The sequence below is a fragment of the Gymnogyps californianus genome, chromosome 11, assembly GCF_018139145.2.
Source record: "Gymnogyps californianus isolate 813 chromosome 11, ASM1813914v2, whole genome shotgun sequence".
Lineage (NCBI taxonomy): Eukaryota > Metazoa > Chordata > Aves > Accipitriformes > Cathartidae > Gymnogyps > Gymnogyps californianus.
In genome coordinates this window covers 4,014,045-4,030,986 of record NC_059481.1, presented here as the reverse complement: position 1 = coordinate 4,030,986, position 16,942 = coordinate 4,014,045, and the positions used below count along the sequence as shown (strand labels likewise).

The window sequence follows — 16,942 nt, the reverse complement described above, 5'->3', positions numbered from 1 at the left end:
ATTCCTCGGCTGTTTCATGCATCGCATCATGTAACGCCTGACAAAGTCTGATTTGTTTAGTTTTGTCTCTGGTGTTCCCATAGAAAGGCTCTTCCAAGCCCTCCCTTTCTAATAGCTATAGTCATAATTTTCTACTGTTTATTTGTAGCTAATTTGCCCTTATACTTAAATCTTCCCTTATCTCTCAAAGGTCTTCACCCTGCCTGTTGATGCATCAACAGACAACACTCATATCCACTCTGTCTTCACTTTGCAGACCATACAGTCTGAGCCAACACAGAGTTCAGCCCTTCTAGGAAAGCTGAGTTGCACACAGTGTATAATAGGAGTCTTTCAAATGATACCTGAAAAAAACAGGTCTTTCGACTCTGTGGACTTTCTGGTATCTTTCATTCAGAGTATTTAGCCAGTGACAATCCTTCCTGGCTTCTTGTATAACAAAGTGTGTTCTTTGCAGCTCTCTTTGCTGGAAGGATAGATTTCAAGCCCACAAATCAGTAAGACTTCCATATGGTTGGAGTTGGGCATGTGCATAACTGTTTTTCTGGATCAAGATTAGAGTTCTCACCACTTGACAAGATTCAGCTTGTGGTTTGTGAAGTGCTGCCAGTTTCTTCGGAATTAAAGATTTATATAAAATATCAATGTAAAAAAAAAAAAGGCAATTCCCTATTCTAGGTTTATGTGTGTACTGCATTAATTATAAGCTGGTTGGGAAACAAGAAGGATGCTCTGCAACAATTTTACTTGTATCACAGTAATCTCCATGCTAGGTGAGAGCTGATCCTTGTTCCCAAAGAGCGGTCAACTGTCTATAGACGAAACCAAGACAGAAAGGGACAAATAAAGGTGCAGAGATGATTTTTCCAATGTCAGGAAGTGACAGAAATAGAGGCAGCATCTCTTGATCCCTGGATGTAGCGAGTATTCGCTTTACTCTGCTTTCACGCTTCGTGGTGCTTTTTCTGGGGGTAAAATGTTGTATGAACAATTACAGAGGAACTTAAATGCAACACTAACAATTTTTCTTGGCCTCTGTGTTGCTGCTTTCCAGCCTGCAAAGATCGACGCCAGGTTTTATGTGTATTGATCTATCAGAAATGTCGGGACAGGAATTCCTGGTTTATGTTAGCTGAGCTGTGGGACTACTGGAGGACTGACAGGACTCTGAGACGACAAGTGCAAACCCAAGCTGCAGTTTTCTCAGCAAAATGAAACTGTGGTGAGGCAGGCAACCGCGTGCCCTTCCGCAGGGCTGAGCAGTAGAAGAGGAGGAGAAACACGGGTAAGCAGTCACTGCGGTTCGGCTCCGGGCTGCCGGGAGCAGGCGGCCGGAGGGCTCCGAGCCGGGGGAGCAGAAGGCAGTGCCCGGGCAGGTGCTGGGGCAGGCGGGCAGAGCCTGCAGGGTGCCGCGGGGCAGCCCGGCGGTGCCCGGAGCGGGCGGGCAGCGGGACGCCGCCGCGGGGGCGGTCGCGGCGCTGACCGAGGGCGCTGGGGCGGGCGCGGGGAGGCGGGCGGCGGCCCCGGGGGAGGAGCAGCGGGCCGGCCCGGCCCTGCTGCGTGTGTCCCGGGAGCGGGGCCGGCCTAGCCGGGAGGAGGGCGGGGCGCTGGCGGGCCTGGCCCAGCCCGCCGGGGAGGAAGGGGAAGGGAAGGGGGAGCGGGCTGCGCTGTTGCCCTTTTAAGCGAGCGAGTGGGTGCAGGAGGCTGGTACAAAGGGAGCTGCCGCCGCGCTCGCCGTCCCCCCGCCGGCTGGGGCTGCCCCGGCCCCCCCCGCCCTCCCGCCATCTTCCGCCCCGCAGGCGCGGCCGGGGCCAGGGTCGGGCCGGGCTGAGGCGGAGGGAGGCGGCGGCAGAGCGAGCGAGGCGGCGCAGGCCCGAGCCCGGAGATGAGGCCAGGATGTCGGTGTCAGGGCTCAAGGCCGAGCTGAAGTTCCTCGAGTCCATCTTCGACAAGGACCACGAGCGCTTCCGCATCGTCTCCTGGAAGCTGGACGAGCTCCACTGCCAGTTTGTGCTCCTGCCGCCGCCGCCGGGCTCCAGCCCGCAGCCGCCGCCGCCGCTCACCATCCACTGCAACATCACGGTGCGGGGGCCGGGGGCGGCGGGGGAGGGCCGGGGCACGGCCCGCCCTCGCCATTGTCTGCGGGGCGCGGGGAGGGGGCGCAGCCCCGCCGCGGGGGTGACTCAGCACCGGGGGGGGATCGGGGCCTCCGCCCGCCGCGGGGGCCGGGGTCGGGGGGCTGCCGAGGCGCCCGGGCCCGCTTCCCCCCGAGGTTCTGTGTCTCCTCCCCACCCCGTCCCCACCGCGACCATAACAAAAGTTAGGGAGCGGGCGCCCCCGGCCTTTTCCTCCCCGCCGAGGCGGGGGCCCGGCAGCCCCTCCGGGGGGGCTCCTCCGGGGGAGGCGCGGCGGCGGGTGCGGGGGAAGGACCCGGCCCGCCGCGCCGCCTGCCGCCGCCTGCTTCGGGGCCGGGAGCCGCGAGCCGGAACAAAGGGCGGCCGGGCCCGGGGCAGCGGGGCGAGAGCCCCCGGGCCGGCTCCCCGCCGCGGGGCCGTCCCCGGGGCAGCGGAAGGGCGACGGGGAGAGCAGAGGGGCCCTTCCCTGCCTCCCCCGTCCCTGCGGCGTCTCGGCGGGGTACGGGGAGTGTTTTCCTCCCTGCCCCGGGAGGTGGGAGCCCGGGAGGGAGATGGAGGGTGAGCGCTTTACTGAGTGCGCCACACCGCCGCGGCCTGGAGCCGGGCGGCCCGCCCTGACCCGGGCGGGGAAACGCCGCACGGGCGGGCCTGGGTGGCGGCCGAGCCTTCCCCCCGTGGGGGTCAGCCCGTGAGGCTCAGCGGGGGTGGCCGCTTCGGGAGGCCGCGGCGGTACGAAGGACGGGGAAACTTTTCATTCTTGCCGTCGTGGAGGGATAAAATAGTGCCTCTGGTCTCCTGCCGAATAGTTGTTTGATCATAATGGTGGTGGTTAAACTTGTGAAGGGAGCATGAGCAGCCTTGTCGGATCTGAGGGGCTTCTACCTGCGGTTTGTTTTGGGATTTCTCATTGCTGTGTTTTGTTTTGTCCCCCACTCCTCCCCCCCCCCCCCCCAAAAATTCGTTGGGGTTGGTTTGTTTTAAATGAGTGGGAGGCAAGCAGAATAAAACGTTCAGTGTTGTGTGCCATGGTAAAAATCCTCTGTGTTTTTAAAAGTTTAGGGCCTAAACTTGCCAAAGGATTTGAATATATTGGCATCTGTGACTCATGTACAGGAAAGTGCTGAAGGTTCATTTTTATTGGACTGGCCGTAGTTATAAGTGGATTTAAATGCCTTATCAAGATTCAGCTTAAGAGTAGAGTATCGAAAAATTTTGACTGAGTGAAAATAGGGTTAGTACATTTGGGTTTGAGGAAGATAAGCTCTAGAGCTTTTTTGCCTTTTGCCTGTAAAAGGATGAAAGTTTCAAACAGATAGTGTGGAGGTAGTAACAGGCATGTAAATGTAAATATTTGAGTACTGAATGATGAAAATGTGCATGCAAACCAGGCACATCTAATAATCTTGATCGGATCCCTACTTGTCTTAAAGTAACTTTATTAAATTAAAGGAGACTTGTTAAGAAGACCTTTCAGGTTTCAAAGTTAATTGTCAGGAGAAGTCAGTTTTGTGGTCCTGGGACAGGTGTTTGTTTTACCGGACACTTTTATATACTTGTAAGACATAAGATGTTTTCTGTGGTAAAATAAGCAAGATGCTTTCGTGTTCTTGTTTTTAGACACGACTTGTCAGATGATGGATTGTGTGACTTCCTTTAAATATTTTTTGTTTAGTAGACTGTTTTATTGCTGAGAAGTCTGGCTGTGCACCCTCAGTTGCCAGTTGAATTTGATGAGTTATTTCTGCTTTGTCAAGTGACACCTAACAGGGAAGCTGGTAGTGAGGCTTGAAGTTTTTGTTGCCTTGGATTTGTGCTGTGGTGTATATCTACTTCTGAGGCTGCTTTTGTCGTAGTTACTTTTGATAGTAGTTCTTTCTTACCTTGCAAAGAAATATGCCCGCTTACTTGTAGGCCTTTGGTTGAGGTGTGTCTGAGTAAGCAAGAAACAGGCTTAGGTCACTCTTGGCTTATTTATGTATTAATGAGGAAACAGTGTCTGCAATCTGCTATTACAGTCACTTGCACTAAAGGTCAAGAGGTCTTTGGCATGCCATTAGAATTGTGGCATATGAACTTGCAAAAAGAACAGGAAAAGAGCTGTTTCAAACCTTAGAGCTGAGACTTCTGCTTTGAAAAAAGGTTGTGTCTGAGCTTCTTGAAACTTCTGTTTCACAGTTGTCTGTGAGCAGCTTTTTGCTTTCCAATGTTGACTAATTTTTGGCCCTTTGAGGTAGGTGGCTATTTTCCCTATCTGTTAAAAATAAATGGGAGAGGGCAACCTGAGATGCAGAGGTGGCTCTCTTGAAACAAATGGGCAGCAGATGACAGAGCCAAAAAGAGAAAGCTGACCTCTGGACTTCTGTCCTAGTTTTTGGACACAAGTGTTACTCTAAGTGTGACAAAAGTGATTTATTCAACACCCCCACCCCCCAATTGAATCTCTTGGCTCTGACTCCTAATTACCTCCAGGTTTTTTCTGTAGGTACTGTAAACTAGACAAGCATGAGTCTTGTTTACTGTGCTTCAGTGGATCTGCAGGTACTGTGGGAACTAGAACTTCAAATGGTGGTAGTAGCATGCAAAAGCTGGTAAGGCTATAAAGTTGTTGGTAAATATGTTTTCTTGAGGAGACTCACCCTCTGCATCAGAAGCTGCTATCTTAGTGCTCTGGATTTGCGGTGCAAATATGTAACTTTAGCTGTTTGCTTCTTCTAACCAGTTTAACCCCTACAATACTGATCAAGCCAGGACATTTACCTTACTCAGCAAAAGCTTACAGTAGATTGTGCATCTGGACGCTCAAGAATCCTGTGAAGGGGAAGAGTAACCACAAAGCTCCATAACCACTTTTTTTCTTTGTGGTTCTGTTTGGGTACCTCAGTATTTTACCTAAAACGAAAGCTGTCTAGCAGTGTGTACAGATGCTGAAGTTACTGGGTGTAGAAAAATCTGGTAGGGAAGGAAGCTTCCAGTAGCTTCTGCACTAAGTCTGAAAAGAGACCTGATAACTAAGTTGCTCTGATCTTCACAATGGATCTCTTTCTTTTCTCCAGTCTAGAGAGAGAAGGCAGAGGAAAGAGGAAACATTCTCCTGGAGAGGTGAGGGAGAATGTCTGCTTAGGAACTGCATGGATCTCTACAAGTTTCCTAGACTAAATTCCACAGTTTGAGTAGAAGTCTGCCCTTGAACGTCTCACTGAGATGATTTTCTGATTGTCTGCAGTATGAGTTTGTAGCACTGTCCAAGTTAAGCCTTTGCTGCAGCATCCTAGGAATAGTCTACCTGTGATACTGAGCAATGCTTGAAATTAAAGCAGGATATGTTTTACTCGATCGCTCTTCTGTTTCATAAAGTGACGGGCAAACTTAGCCCAAGTCTGTCCTTCGTTATCTCTGGTAATGACCCGTATTGGAACTTAAGTGGTTAATCAGATTATTTTAAGGGAGGCACTTTAGGGTGGAGTCATCCCTGTCAGAAACATTGCTGCTTATTCCTGAGAACTGTCTAATTATTGAACTTGTTCAGGCTGTGTACCTTCACATTCCCATTTTGTTACGCCAACAGCAGTGTCTCCATTCTGGAGTTTTATTTCTGTTTTTCTCAGGTTTTCTTTTTATTTAACAGCAACGTTCCAATTAATCAAGTTCAATAAACCAGTGTCCTTTACAAAGTATATGTATTTATCCTGGTCCCGTTCTGCATGTTTTTTGAAATAGTATCAAAACAGTGGCCTTACTTAGAGGAGTGTGTTTATTGATCATACCTTTAGGTAAGTGTCTTTCAAGGCAATCTGTAGTTTCAGTTTGGTACCTTATCAGACTTACGTCATAGTATTCCAAAGGGTGTGTTAGAATTATTCAATCTTCTTCTTGTTATTGCAAGAACAAGGACTGATTTGGACTGCTGTAAAATATCTTGTATTTTTTATATAATCTCTTCAGAGGGAAACTGGGTATTAATATCTCTCCACCCATACATGAAACTGCTATTGAAATTCTGCGTCCTCAGGTAGCACTTGCAGGTAGAACGGGGTTTGCGCCAGCTCTGAGTGGGAGCAGATTTTGCCCCAAACAGATACTGGGCTCTGATGTACAGTGATATCCTTCATAGATTAACAATTCAATTCAGGTGATATGGCTGACTCCAGTATACTCTTGCTTCTCTGCTGGGAAGAAGTACCTTCTGCTTTCACTGAAAAATACCCTGCTGCTAAATCGGAGTTAGAAGCTGCTGTGAAAGACTTGAAAAGATTGCTGTCTACAGATAACTGCAGTTGATGGGAGAAGACTTTTCCCTTCTAAACCAGAATGGATGAAAAGATATTACCTGTGAACCTTTTGACAAGTTGGGTATATACAGAAAGTGAGTGTGTATTAGAACATGCAATAGTTCTTCAAAGGCATAAAATTTTAATATTAAATACACTCCTAGCTAATGCCTAGACAGCTGATAACCTTTTAAAAAGGTTTTTTTATTTGTACACAGAACTAACCACATAATGAATGAGGCATTCAGTTCAAACCACAGATACTTTTTTTTTTTAGATCATTAGACATTCTGTAGTGAAGTTGACCTTTGTCTTGCAGCATATGGATACCAGGACTAAATAAAAGTATATACAGCTTTATCGTCATAATATGTACTTTTCGAACTAGAGTTACATATACTTGTCTTTTTTAAAAAAGGCATTCAAGTAACTATTTTCAAATATAATTTATGCAGTAGAAATTAAGAAGTTTAGTCTTGTTTTATTTAGCAAACCAAAATTAAGCAAACAAGAAAAATACGAAAAGAGTGAGGATTTTAACTTCTCTTTGTATGCCAAGACTGTAATTGGAAAAAGAATATTGCAAAAAGGAGTAGGAGGAATCTTTTGTGTCTGGAAGACATAGGACCTTACTTTCTGACACCACAGCTTAGTTGTGCTATGTGTCAAAGGCTGTAACCAGTACTTTGGGACTTTGCAGGCAGTTGTTCTGTCCCCTCTATAATGTATGAAGTGCTCCTAAAATATCCTACAAAGCCACAGTGGTGGACTTCAGATATAAATGCTGGCTTATGTTGAGGTTTTAATGTACAGGAAATTGCGCTTATTTCAAATGGGTTTCTCATGTGAGTTAATGATACAATAATTTCAGAACTGGGACTGTTGTGGTCCTCAAAAGAGCTCTCCCTGCACTTTGATAATTAAGAGAAGTTTTATAAAAAGAATTATATTCTTTTTACTTAGCATGCTTCCTCATGTTAACTGTTCAGGAGGTTTTTGTAAAAGACTGAAAGATACCTGGTAATTTCTGCATGTTTCTTCATACTCACTAATTTTTAAGAGACTAACTTACAGTAGGGCTACTGTGTAACAGGCATTTGATTGTATGTGATGGTTGCCTTTGATTTGTGTTGCCAACGGTATTTACTTTGTGTCAAAATTGGAGTACTGGTAGTTGGCCTTACCAGAGACCTACCTTATGCTACAAGAAGCAAGAGTATGTATTGCTACTCTTGATTTATTTTTTTGGGGGGGTGGGGGGGGGGGGGGGGGTGTTGAAGTGTGCTAAGATTTTGGCTCTTCTGTCAAAGCTTTTTGTCAATGAAATGAGAAAAATAAGGGAGTAGTCTAGATAGTGTATTCTATTCTGCAAGATAAGGTTGCACTTCCAAATTCATCATGGCAGTCTGTCTACAGTGGAACTCTGTAAAATCAGAAGTTATTAATGGACTTGATCAAGTGTGTTCCCAAAAAAGAGTAACTTCATTCTGTCAGACTTACTCAGACTAGAATGTATCTGCAGGTGTTTTTTCTGTGTTATGCCAGGGGATATTGTGTATTGATGACGTGTTGATATCCTCAACATGAATTAAAAACTATGATTGCTAGGAAGAACAAAGTATGATTGTGTCCTGTGCACTCTGTAATACTGCTGTTGCTCACAGACCAGGAAAGGCTATGTGCCTTGTGAGGTGGCCAAAATTGAGTTTACTGGATTAAGGACCTGGCTGGCATGTAAAAATTCTTCACTGGGTTATTGTTAATCTGGATCATTTCCCAGTCTGGTTCACTGTGTGGCTGCACGAACAGCTGTACTGTCACAACAGAGGGCATAGGAATGACTGAGTGCTGGGGAAGACCGCTGAAGCCAGCGCTGCCGACAGAGAGCTGCTTGCCAAGTGCTGGCTGAGTCCTCAGCGGCACTTGGGATCGCTCCTGTGTGGAATACCCAAGCCAGCATCAGTCTGGTGGGCTGACATGAGTGTCTGGTTTGTCACAGTGACAGCTAAATAGAGACAACTGGACTAGACTAACTGAAGTAGTTTGTTTGTTTACTTGTAAAATCAAATTCCTTTCAGGAGAATGGAAGATACAATGATGGAGGCAGTTCTCTAAATAGTATTATTAAAAAAAAAAAAAAAAAGAGGGGGCAAAACTTCTGTATAGGAACGAATGTTTGTAGAAGCTGATTAACAGAAATAACTGCTATTTCAGTTATGCCTCAGTGTGGACTACTGTTCAGTACTGTCAGGTTGTTTGCCTTTAGTTTTGAAAATTTATAAACCCCTGAATTCCTGGCTGAAGTTGACTTTTTTCTTTTTTTTTTTTCTTTAGACTATGAATGGTAATATGCCATTTTTAAGAGATATGATAGTTTATGATTTAGTAAGCATTCCACTGTATTACTTGAGCTGCAAGCTCTGTAGGAGAAGTGAAAATGGCCTGTCACCAGCTCACGGAAGACAACTGGAAAATTAAATGACTGATTATAGTAAGGAGAGGCTATTTAACATTTAGATCTTATATCAGCCTGCCTGTATTCAGTACAGTTGAAGCTAATATGATCAGAATAGTTCTCAGTTGATCTTTGCTGGAAACAAGCATACCAGTCAGTGTATGTTTACTGATTTCTTGCTTCCAGCTGTAATCTTTAATTGTGGTATTAAAATAATGACCTTACGTGTTTTGTTTCTTTTTTGTTATCTCATGCATACAAGACAATCTGGTGTATTAAGTACTGTAGAGCCATTAGTGTGTGATTTCTTGAGATTTAGTTTGGACGGTATTCTTCTTTCTGCCAGATCTTTAATTTTTTAACCCCTCTGAGAGAAAGAGTTCAGTACGGTTGCAGATCTTGCAATAGCTTTTTCAGTATGTATTCAGAAAGGCACAAATATAAGCTCTGTCAGAACTTGTATAGTGGCATCAGAAAAAAATTAAAATGTTGCTGTGCAGTGGTGTTCAAGAGACCACAGGCTTCCTTGAATTTTTGAAGTAGGAAATAACTGTGGTAAGAGTGTGGTATTTAACTTATTAATGGTAAACATTGGTTGAACTCCGTGGTACTGAAATTTTGCATGTGGGGGACAAAGTTCCATCTAAATGGCTCTAATCTGAAGGCCAGTGACTAAGCAGCTGTCAGGGCAGCTGTGTACCTGTTGCTGTAAGGGGAGAGCTCGGGAACCTGGCGGGTGGTGGCTGGAGTGCTACTCGGGAGTAAGAGCAGTAGAGCAGCAGGACCTCTGTTAACAGTGAGTGAGAATGAAAAATCCTTGTATCTGCAGATGTGTCTGGAGCAGGGCAAGTTTGTAAAGGGAAAAGGCAGAAAAGGGGACAGTTGTTTTCAGAAAGGGGGAAAGGGCACAGTGCCTTTTGAAGGGCGGGTGAGTGATTTGAACACTTGAAACATGTAAATTCCTGAAGGTAAAGAGAATGAAGAGGAGGAAGGGGAAGCCTGGATTTTTGGGTGACAGCAGAAGTGACATCAGACTTTGCATTCTGTGGAGTAACTGTCTAAGTGATAAAGGCAAGAGCAGGTCTGCTAGGAAGCTTTTCTTTTTCAAGTTAAGTCCGGGAGAGAGTGACCTGTTGTAACTTAGTTATAACCACTTCTTCAGTTCTAGCCATATTAGAAGCCATTTCTTGCTGCTCTGGCTTTGTGACACTAATGTTGATGATACCTTTTCTGAATGTACTTGTCTGTATAGTTGCAGAAGTAGGTGATTAATAACTCTTGATGATTAGAACGAGTTGATAATTTGTTTCAAGTAACCAGACTTCCTTCAGGAATTTGGGCACATAAGATACTGTGCTGCTGGTAAAGAAAGAGTATTGGAGAATCAGATTTGCAAAATACCTTTCTCTTTAGTGCATGTGTCTAACTGCTTATTAGATAAACCATTGCCAGCTTGAGTGCATATATAATGCATGCATTAAAGAAGAGAACCCCTTGTGGCTGAGGGCTTGAAAACAACCATCCTCTGACAACTGTCAAGACGAGAGTACAAGCATACAGTGGGGTTTTTGTGTGTGAGGAGCAAGGTAGGTTGATCCGACTGCTGCGAGGTGCTACGGTAAAAATCTGAATTCTAGTCTCGGCTCTACAACCTTCTTCCTGATAAGCAGATCACTGAGTCTTCAGTGGTGCTGTGTTCTTTGCTCAATTTTCAGTGTGGATGATCTGTAACTTTATTTGTTGATGTTAATAGCATTGGCAAAGGAATGTTCCTTAGCTCACTTAACTGGGTTGGCCCTCAACAACAGTTTTCATTTTCAGAGACTGCACACTGCTCTTGAACAACTGTCACTTGCTATGCTGTTAGCTAAATCACGCTTAGTGTTAACTTAAGAGTTGTGTTTGAGCAGCAGTACGTTAACATTTGGTGGATTTTACTTTGGGTCCATACAAAAGTATTAAGAGTGTTTGTCTTCTCTGTGAATTTCTTTGAATGGATAGATGGCATGCTGCATTGTGATGATAACCTGGTGAATAAAATGTTGCTTCACAGTGACGATCAATAACTGTTTTTGTCAGAAAAGTGCCTTTTTTGCTTTTATGCTAAAAGTTCTTATTTTATCTCTGTGTAGTTATGTTATACTAGACAACAAGTAGCCTGCTGCCTTTGTTTGGTAAGGGGAGCGGATGAAGTTGTGGCAACTGATAAGAGAGTCTGATAAACCTGTTTTTCCAAGGGTAATGTGCAATTTCACACATCAGAATCGGCAGTTGGGACATTTTGTGTAGATTAAATAGTTTGAAGAATGACTGGCTGTAAAAACTTGACCAAAAGAACTTGACCATAAGAAGCGTAAGAACTATGATGCCACATCTGCATTCATGTTTGTAACCATTTGAAGTGATGTTCTGTGCCTTTGCTACTTTGGTTGTATGTGTGTTGGCTTTTTCTAAGGTAATGATGTTTAAGCAGTGAGAGATTTAAATGCGTGTACCTAGATAGAGACATGGAAGTAAAACACAGAAGTGGCTTAGATTATTTCACAAACTTTGAAATAATTGGCCTCTTGTATGTGCCTGTTTGAAAGCAGCATTTGCTTAAGTCTTTTCCAGGAGTTTGTTTTTTTTCTCAAAGTGTTATTTTCTGTCTTAGGTGTATCCAAAGTAAAAAAGTTAAAGACTCCATAATAATTTCAAGAGAATTCTATGGGCCTGGGTTGAACAAATGAATTCGTGCAGATGAAGCTGCAAATTACAAGCTTCTTGGGTTTTGGAATAATTTTTACACAAGTTAATTGCTATTGAAATACTGTCCCTGTTCATACTTACTTAGCTATGCTGTGGTCACCATCCACACTTGCAGATGCTGCTGAATCTGTATATTGCAAAAGGTGTTCCATAATCTAGGCTTTCAGTTCATTTAAAAACATGCTATAGTCCATGTGCACTCGTACAGAAGGTGGCTGCAGAAGGTGCAAAGTGGCAGACCATTGCATGTGTGTCTGTAAAAGCCTGATGTGACAGAAGGGGAACTGCTTTGCTCTGCCCAAGAGGATGTCTGTTGTGAAGGCAAAAGTAATGTCCATAACTGTTCTGTACGCTTTTAACAGAAACATTTCCTTGTGGTTACTTTTGTGGTAGCCTTCTGCAATCAGTAGAACTTGTTTGTAGAGAACTGTATTTATTTTTTTGTTTGGGACAATTTGTGATTGTAGAGTAAATTTTACAGGCACCTATAGAGTTGTGGTTTGTTACGGTCTTTCTGTTCAGTGAGGCACATGCCTTTGACCCTGCCTTCTCTAACATGGTTGTATTTAATAACATAAACAATTCTAAAACAAGATACTGTGCTACACTTGCCTCATTCCCTGGAGAGTGTGTGGGAGAGGAAAACCATGACCCTGTTAGTTGTGTTGTTTTAATGCACTCCTGAAGGTATTCAGTTCTGCAGTGATGAGCATATTAGCAGAACCTACATAGAACAGGATTATGGGTTTCTTTCACCTACCTCCTGTAAAGGTGCACGATGATTAAGCTCTTGCAATCTCCAGGGGTCCAACCAAAGCATGCCACTTCATCTGGGATTGTCTTGTATAGGCTGTAGCTGTCAAGACAGTCATTAAACTTGAGGGTAGAATTGCAGTAATTTTCTATGTTTAAAAGAGATACATGTATTTTAGTCAGTTGAACTTGGTGCCTTACCAAATGCATGAGTTGTAACAAGTATTCTCACTGAACTGAGCATGTCAGGCTTTGACTTCAGGAAGAGTGTAAGCTAATTAAAATTAAAGCTAATAAAAGCTTGCTTTCTGTGGTGTAGAAACAGTTAAAGATCTCCGTTTAACTGAACTCAAGTGAATAAAAGATGTCCTTCTGTTTATATGCATTGAGCAAGTTATAGTATGTTGTATACAAACTTAAAATTCAAAAGGAAAAGTATGTTGAAGTTTTCCCCTTCTTCAGCAGAGATGGGTAAAAGTCACTTTGCTTCCTCCCTACCCCCAATATTAAATTTTATTTTTAACCCCCGCATTGCATACACTTTTCTTATCGTTTAGAACTCTGAATCACTGAACTGTTAGATTCTTAAAGAAATGACAATTCTTTCATATGTAAAAGTGCAAATTTTTAATTGAACTTGGAAATTAAATGTTATAATATTGTAATATGTTCAATAACTCATTCAGTCTGTACTACAGAGCAAATGGTGATGTCTGGATGTTTGAAAATACACATTTTTGGGGTTTTAGTAACTTGAGGTTTCTGGGAAATAGTTTTATTTGGATTACTTCCAATGAAGTTTCAAAAAACCTGAGTTGGAAGTGACCCTTCATGCTTTCTTCTTTTTTTAATTATTATGAGGAATGGGATGGCAAGTGATTTTATTTAAAAAAAAAAAAATTCTAACTCTGCTATTTAATTCAAATGAACAAACTTGGTAGCATCAAGGAGTCTGCTGAGGGAAAGCCATCTACGATTTGAGCTCAATTACTTGATGCGTGTTTATAGCTGCAAATGTATTCACCTTGAAAAGACTGTATTAGCCCTCTGAAATGTCTTGTTACATTAGGATTTACTTACTTCATTACCAAGATTTGCGTGAGCTAGAATGGTCTCTTGCTAGCCTTCTCAAAGCAATTACGCTGTTTAAAAGATCTGGGGGTTTGACATTCTGTTGCTTGGGAGTAAAGGGGGGTGGATAAAAAATTTTGGGACTGAGAAGATAGAAGTGCTGTTAGGAAAATCAGCTAAATTTTAGTTGTAGCTGGTGTAAAAAGAACAGAACTAGGTTCTGTCAATGATGGAGATTTTGCAAAAACTTAAACAGAAAAAAAATAAAATTGGTTGAATTTTAGCCAGTATGCTAAGGAGTTTTAAAAGAAAAAAATACTTTTTCAATCTAAGATGATCTGGAAATTAAAGAAAATGAAGAACTGTTAGCATGTAATTGTGATTTTAAATCATGATGCTGAAGACATGTGTTTAAACATGTTTTCCTACCATTTGGCCATGATAAAATGGCTCTGTTGTGTACAAGGAGATGTGGTTACTCTATTACCTCATAGCAAACTGTGTGTACAGATTGTTCTAATCTTAAGAAAGTGAGCAAGATGTGTTGTTTTAATTTAGCAACTTCACAATTTCAACAGTATTGTAGTAATTTAGAAATAGCTCATTTAAAAGTCTCTTAACATGAAAATTGTGTTGCTTTACAGAACAGGATAAAGATTATACAACATTGCAAGTAAAACAGCCTTATTGTTAAGGATGAGAAAGCTTAGATAGGGTATACTTAGATGGCAGATCTCTATCCAGGAAAAGCTGTCTTAATATATGTGTTCCTTGTATCTTCTGTCACTTTTTGCTGCGCTTTTTTTTTTTTTGGTAAGCAAAATTGTTAGTAAAATATAAGTAGACCCTTTTATAGAGGATGCAACAGAATGTCTGAACAGTGAGATCCTGTGTGTATCCTAATATGCTCTAGTTTTCCTAAATGATTTGATAGGTTTTGAAATTGTTCCAGTGGCAGGAGTGCGGGGCTTTATTCTCTTTGTGTTTTGTATGTTTATTAGTAGGCTAAATTCTTTTGCTGCGTTCTCTTACAGAAGCTACAGAAGTGTTTGTGTTGACAAAGCTCCCAATCTGTCCTGATGTTAATACAAAGACTCTCTAGAAGTGGTGATCCCATGAATTGTAATTGTATCTGGGTTGGCTGTAAACATTCAGCCTTTGTCCTCAGGCCTCAGTACATGCTAGGTGTGATGTCATCTCAGCATGTCATGTCTTACTGAGCAATTGCATTAGCTTTCCAAGCTGTACAGCGTGCATTAGCTTGTGAAAGCTGCCCAAATCTAAGCATTGTAGCCTTTGCCTCCTGTGATGAATTTTTGCTTTTACTTGTAGAGAGTAGGAAAATGTTACGTTACAGCAGTTACATAAAAGATCTCAAACACTTAATATGGGTGATAGCTGTGCAGCTAAGCTAGATTATACAAAATCACTGTATGTCAGCTCTGTAGTGAAAGGTCCAAAATAATGGGTTTTTTTAGCCACTGAGAATTAATAGTAAAATAACCGCTATTCTAGCATTCCTCTCATGAAATGTTGTTGTCTCCATATTTGGGAAGCTTGTGTTCCTTACATGACATAACGACTGAAATCCATCTCTTCTCTCTATAGGATGCAGATATGGAAGAAGAAGATGGCTTAATTCTCTCAGCAGAATTAGCTCGTGTGAAGTTCAGTTGTTTGACCTTACAAACCACAAGCTTAGTTTTTCAGTGCATGCTATGGTGTTACAAACTCATGAGCTTGTTTATATCTCAAGATCAGAATGTTTGAAGTTTTGTGTGTGAATTCTGTATTTCGAAATATAGTGACTCATATCCTCGTGAAACTCGGCTGTTCCAAAAATATGGATCGCTTACAGATCTAGAGAGACTTAGTGCCATTTATGTTTTTAAGTTAAACATATTTATTGGTAAGTCTGAAGAATTAAAAAGTGTTGCAACAAACTGGAAGTTTGATTGAACTTGTATTTTAATATTAAGCATCTGTTGTGAAAAAGTTGGAATATGCAATTAAATATCCATATTCCAGAAGTCTAAAATTTGAAATCTTTTCTGATACGGAGGAGTGAATATGCCCACACAGTGTTTATGAAAAGCCTTTCTGGTAAATGCATTGTTCCCATTCATGTTTCAAAAGCTAAAGCAGACTAAAAATTTGAATATTTAATCATTTTTAGGGTATAGTAATTCATATGTGCTATACACTAATAATGAGGGCAGTGTCAAGTCCTAGTATGTTTTCTCACATACAGCAGGACTTGCTTTCATTGCAAAAAATGGAATGAGTTGGAATGAGAGCAAAGAATGAGGAAGGACTGTCATTCAGTGCAGAAGGCATCAGCACATTCAAGTAGCCACTGTAATGTTTTTAAACACATAGTGGGATTGCTTGATCATCAAATCTGCACTATCAGTCATGTCCCTGTCTGACGAAGGATTTGCTGCAAGTTTTTTGGAGGATATTTTTGTATAGGCCCCCCAGACTGGGATGGACGCTGATTGCAACCAACAAATATCCTACTGTGGGTTTGTTCATTAAATCCTTCTGGTGGAGAAAGGAGAAACAGAATTGTCAGAAAAGAAGAATATAGCCAGTGAAGAGTTGAGCTTCATTCTGTAAGCAGTCTTCAGATTCCAGATATGGTTTAGAAGAGTGGACTGACAGATGTTTATCTTCCATAAATCATTGCCATTAATAGACTTGCTTAGACCTGGATTAACATAATTAACAAATAAAAAACCCAAAACCAAACTAAAAATACCTGTTAGGAGAATGTGCATACACAGTCCAAATGTTGAGTGTATCTGGAGAATATTTTTAGTCTAATGAGTCTGAGGATTTTAAGAAGCAGATGGCGCAATGAACCTTGGAAGGGATTTTGCTTGTTCTTTGTATTTTCTGATGGGAATGTTGGTGTAATCTAAAGTCACAGTAGTAGTGTTTACCCTATTGCTTTTCTCTTAACTTAATGAGCTGGCCAGAGAAGTTCAGGTCTCAAAAACAGCTGGTTCAAACAAGTGTTCAGGCAGTAGGGCCACGGTTAGCAGTCTCCCTTCTGATGTTCCCCACTGTGCATAAAGATACAGTGTGCAGTATGAAAGTCTTGAGGTAAGAATATTGCACTATTGCAGAAGATTTTACAGGTAGGTTACATGTTATTAAAAATGAGTGAGATGTTATCAGTATAAAACCTGGAATATCTTTAATGAAGCGTAGCTTCTAAAAATAATAGCTTGGGAACCCAGTGGCAGCTGGGAATTCAACCTTGTTTCTCCAGCAGTGATAGTGGTTAGTCTTTCAAGAGTGTCTTAAGTGAAACTGAGGAGAAAATACACTTTTCCTAGGTACTGTATTTGGTAAAGGAAGAAAGCGATTAAACCACATGTAACTGCCCATCTGTTTGCCTGCCTTAGCCTTAAAATCTTGGTAAGCTGAGCACTGGACTTTCTTGACAGGCGTTTGAGATGTTAGGCCTTGGTTAATCAAGAATAGATATTCTAAGGTCTCTGCTT

General features: G+C 42.4%; 1 protein-coding gene across 3 annotated transcripts in view; it reads left to right on the top strand.

Annotated features, from left to right (window-relative positions):
- The first annotated feature begins 1,727 nt into the window (after positions 1 to 1,727).
- The window catches only part of UBE2Q2 (ubiquitin conjugating enzyme E2 Q2), a 50,806-nt gene continuing 35,591 nt past the window's right edge, over positions 1,728 to 16,942 (top strand). For all 3 annotated transcript variants that reach the window (XM_050902985.1, XM_050902984.1, XM_050902983.1), the window contains exon 1: positions 1,728 to 2,082. In XM_050902985.1, coding sequence (XP_050758942.1) covers positions 1,897 to 2,082 — 186 coding nt within the window. In that variant the 5' untranslated portion in view covers positions 1,728 to 1,896. The remainder of the gene's footprint in view (positions 2,083 to 16,942) is intronic.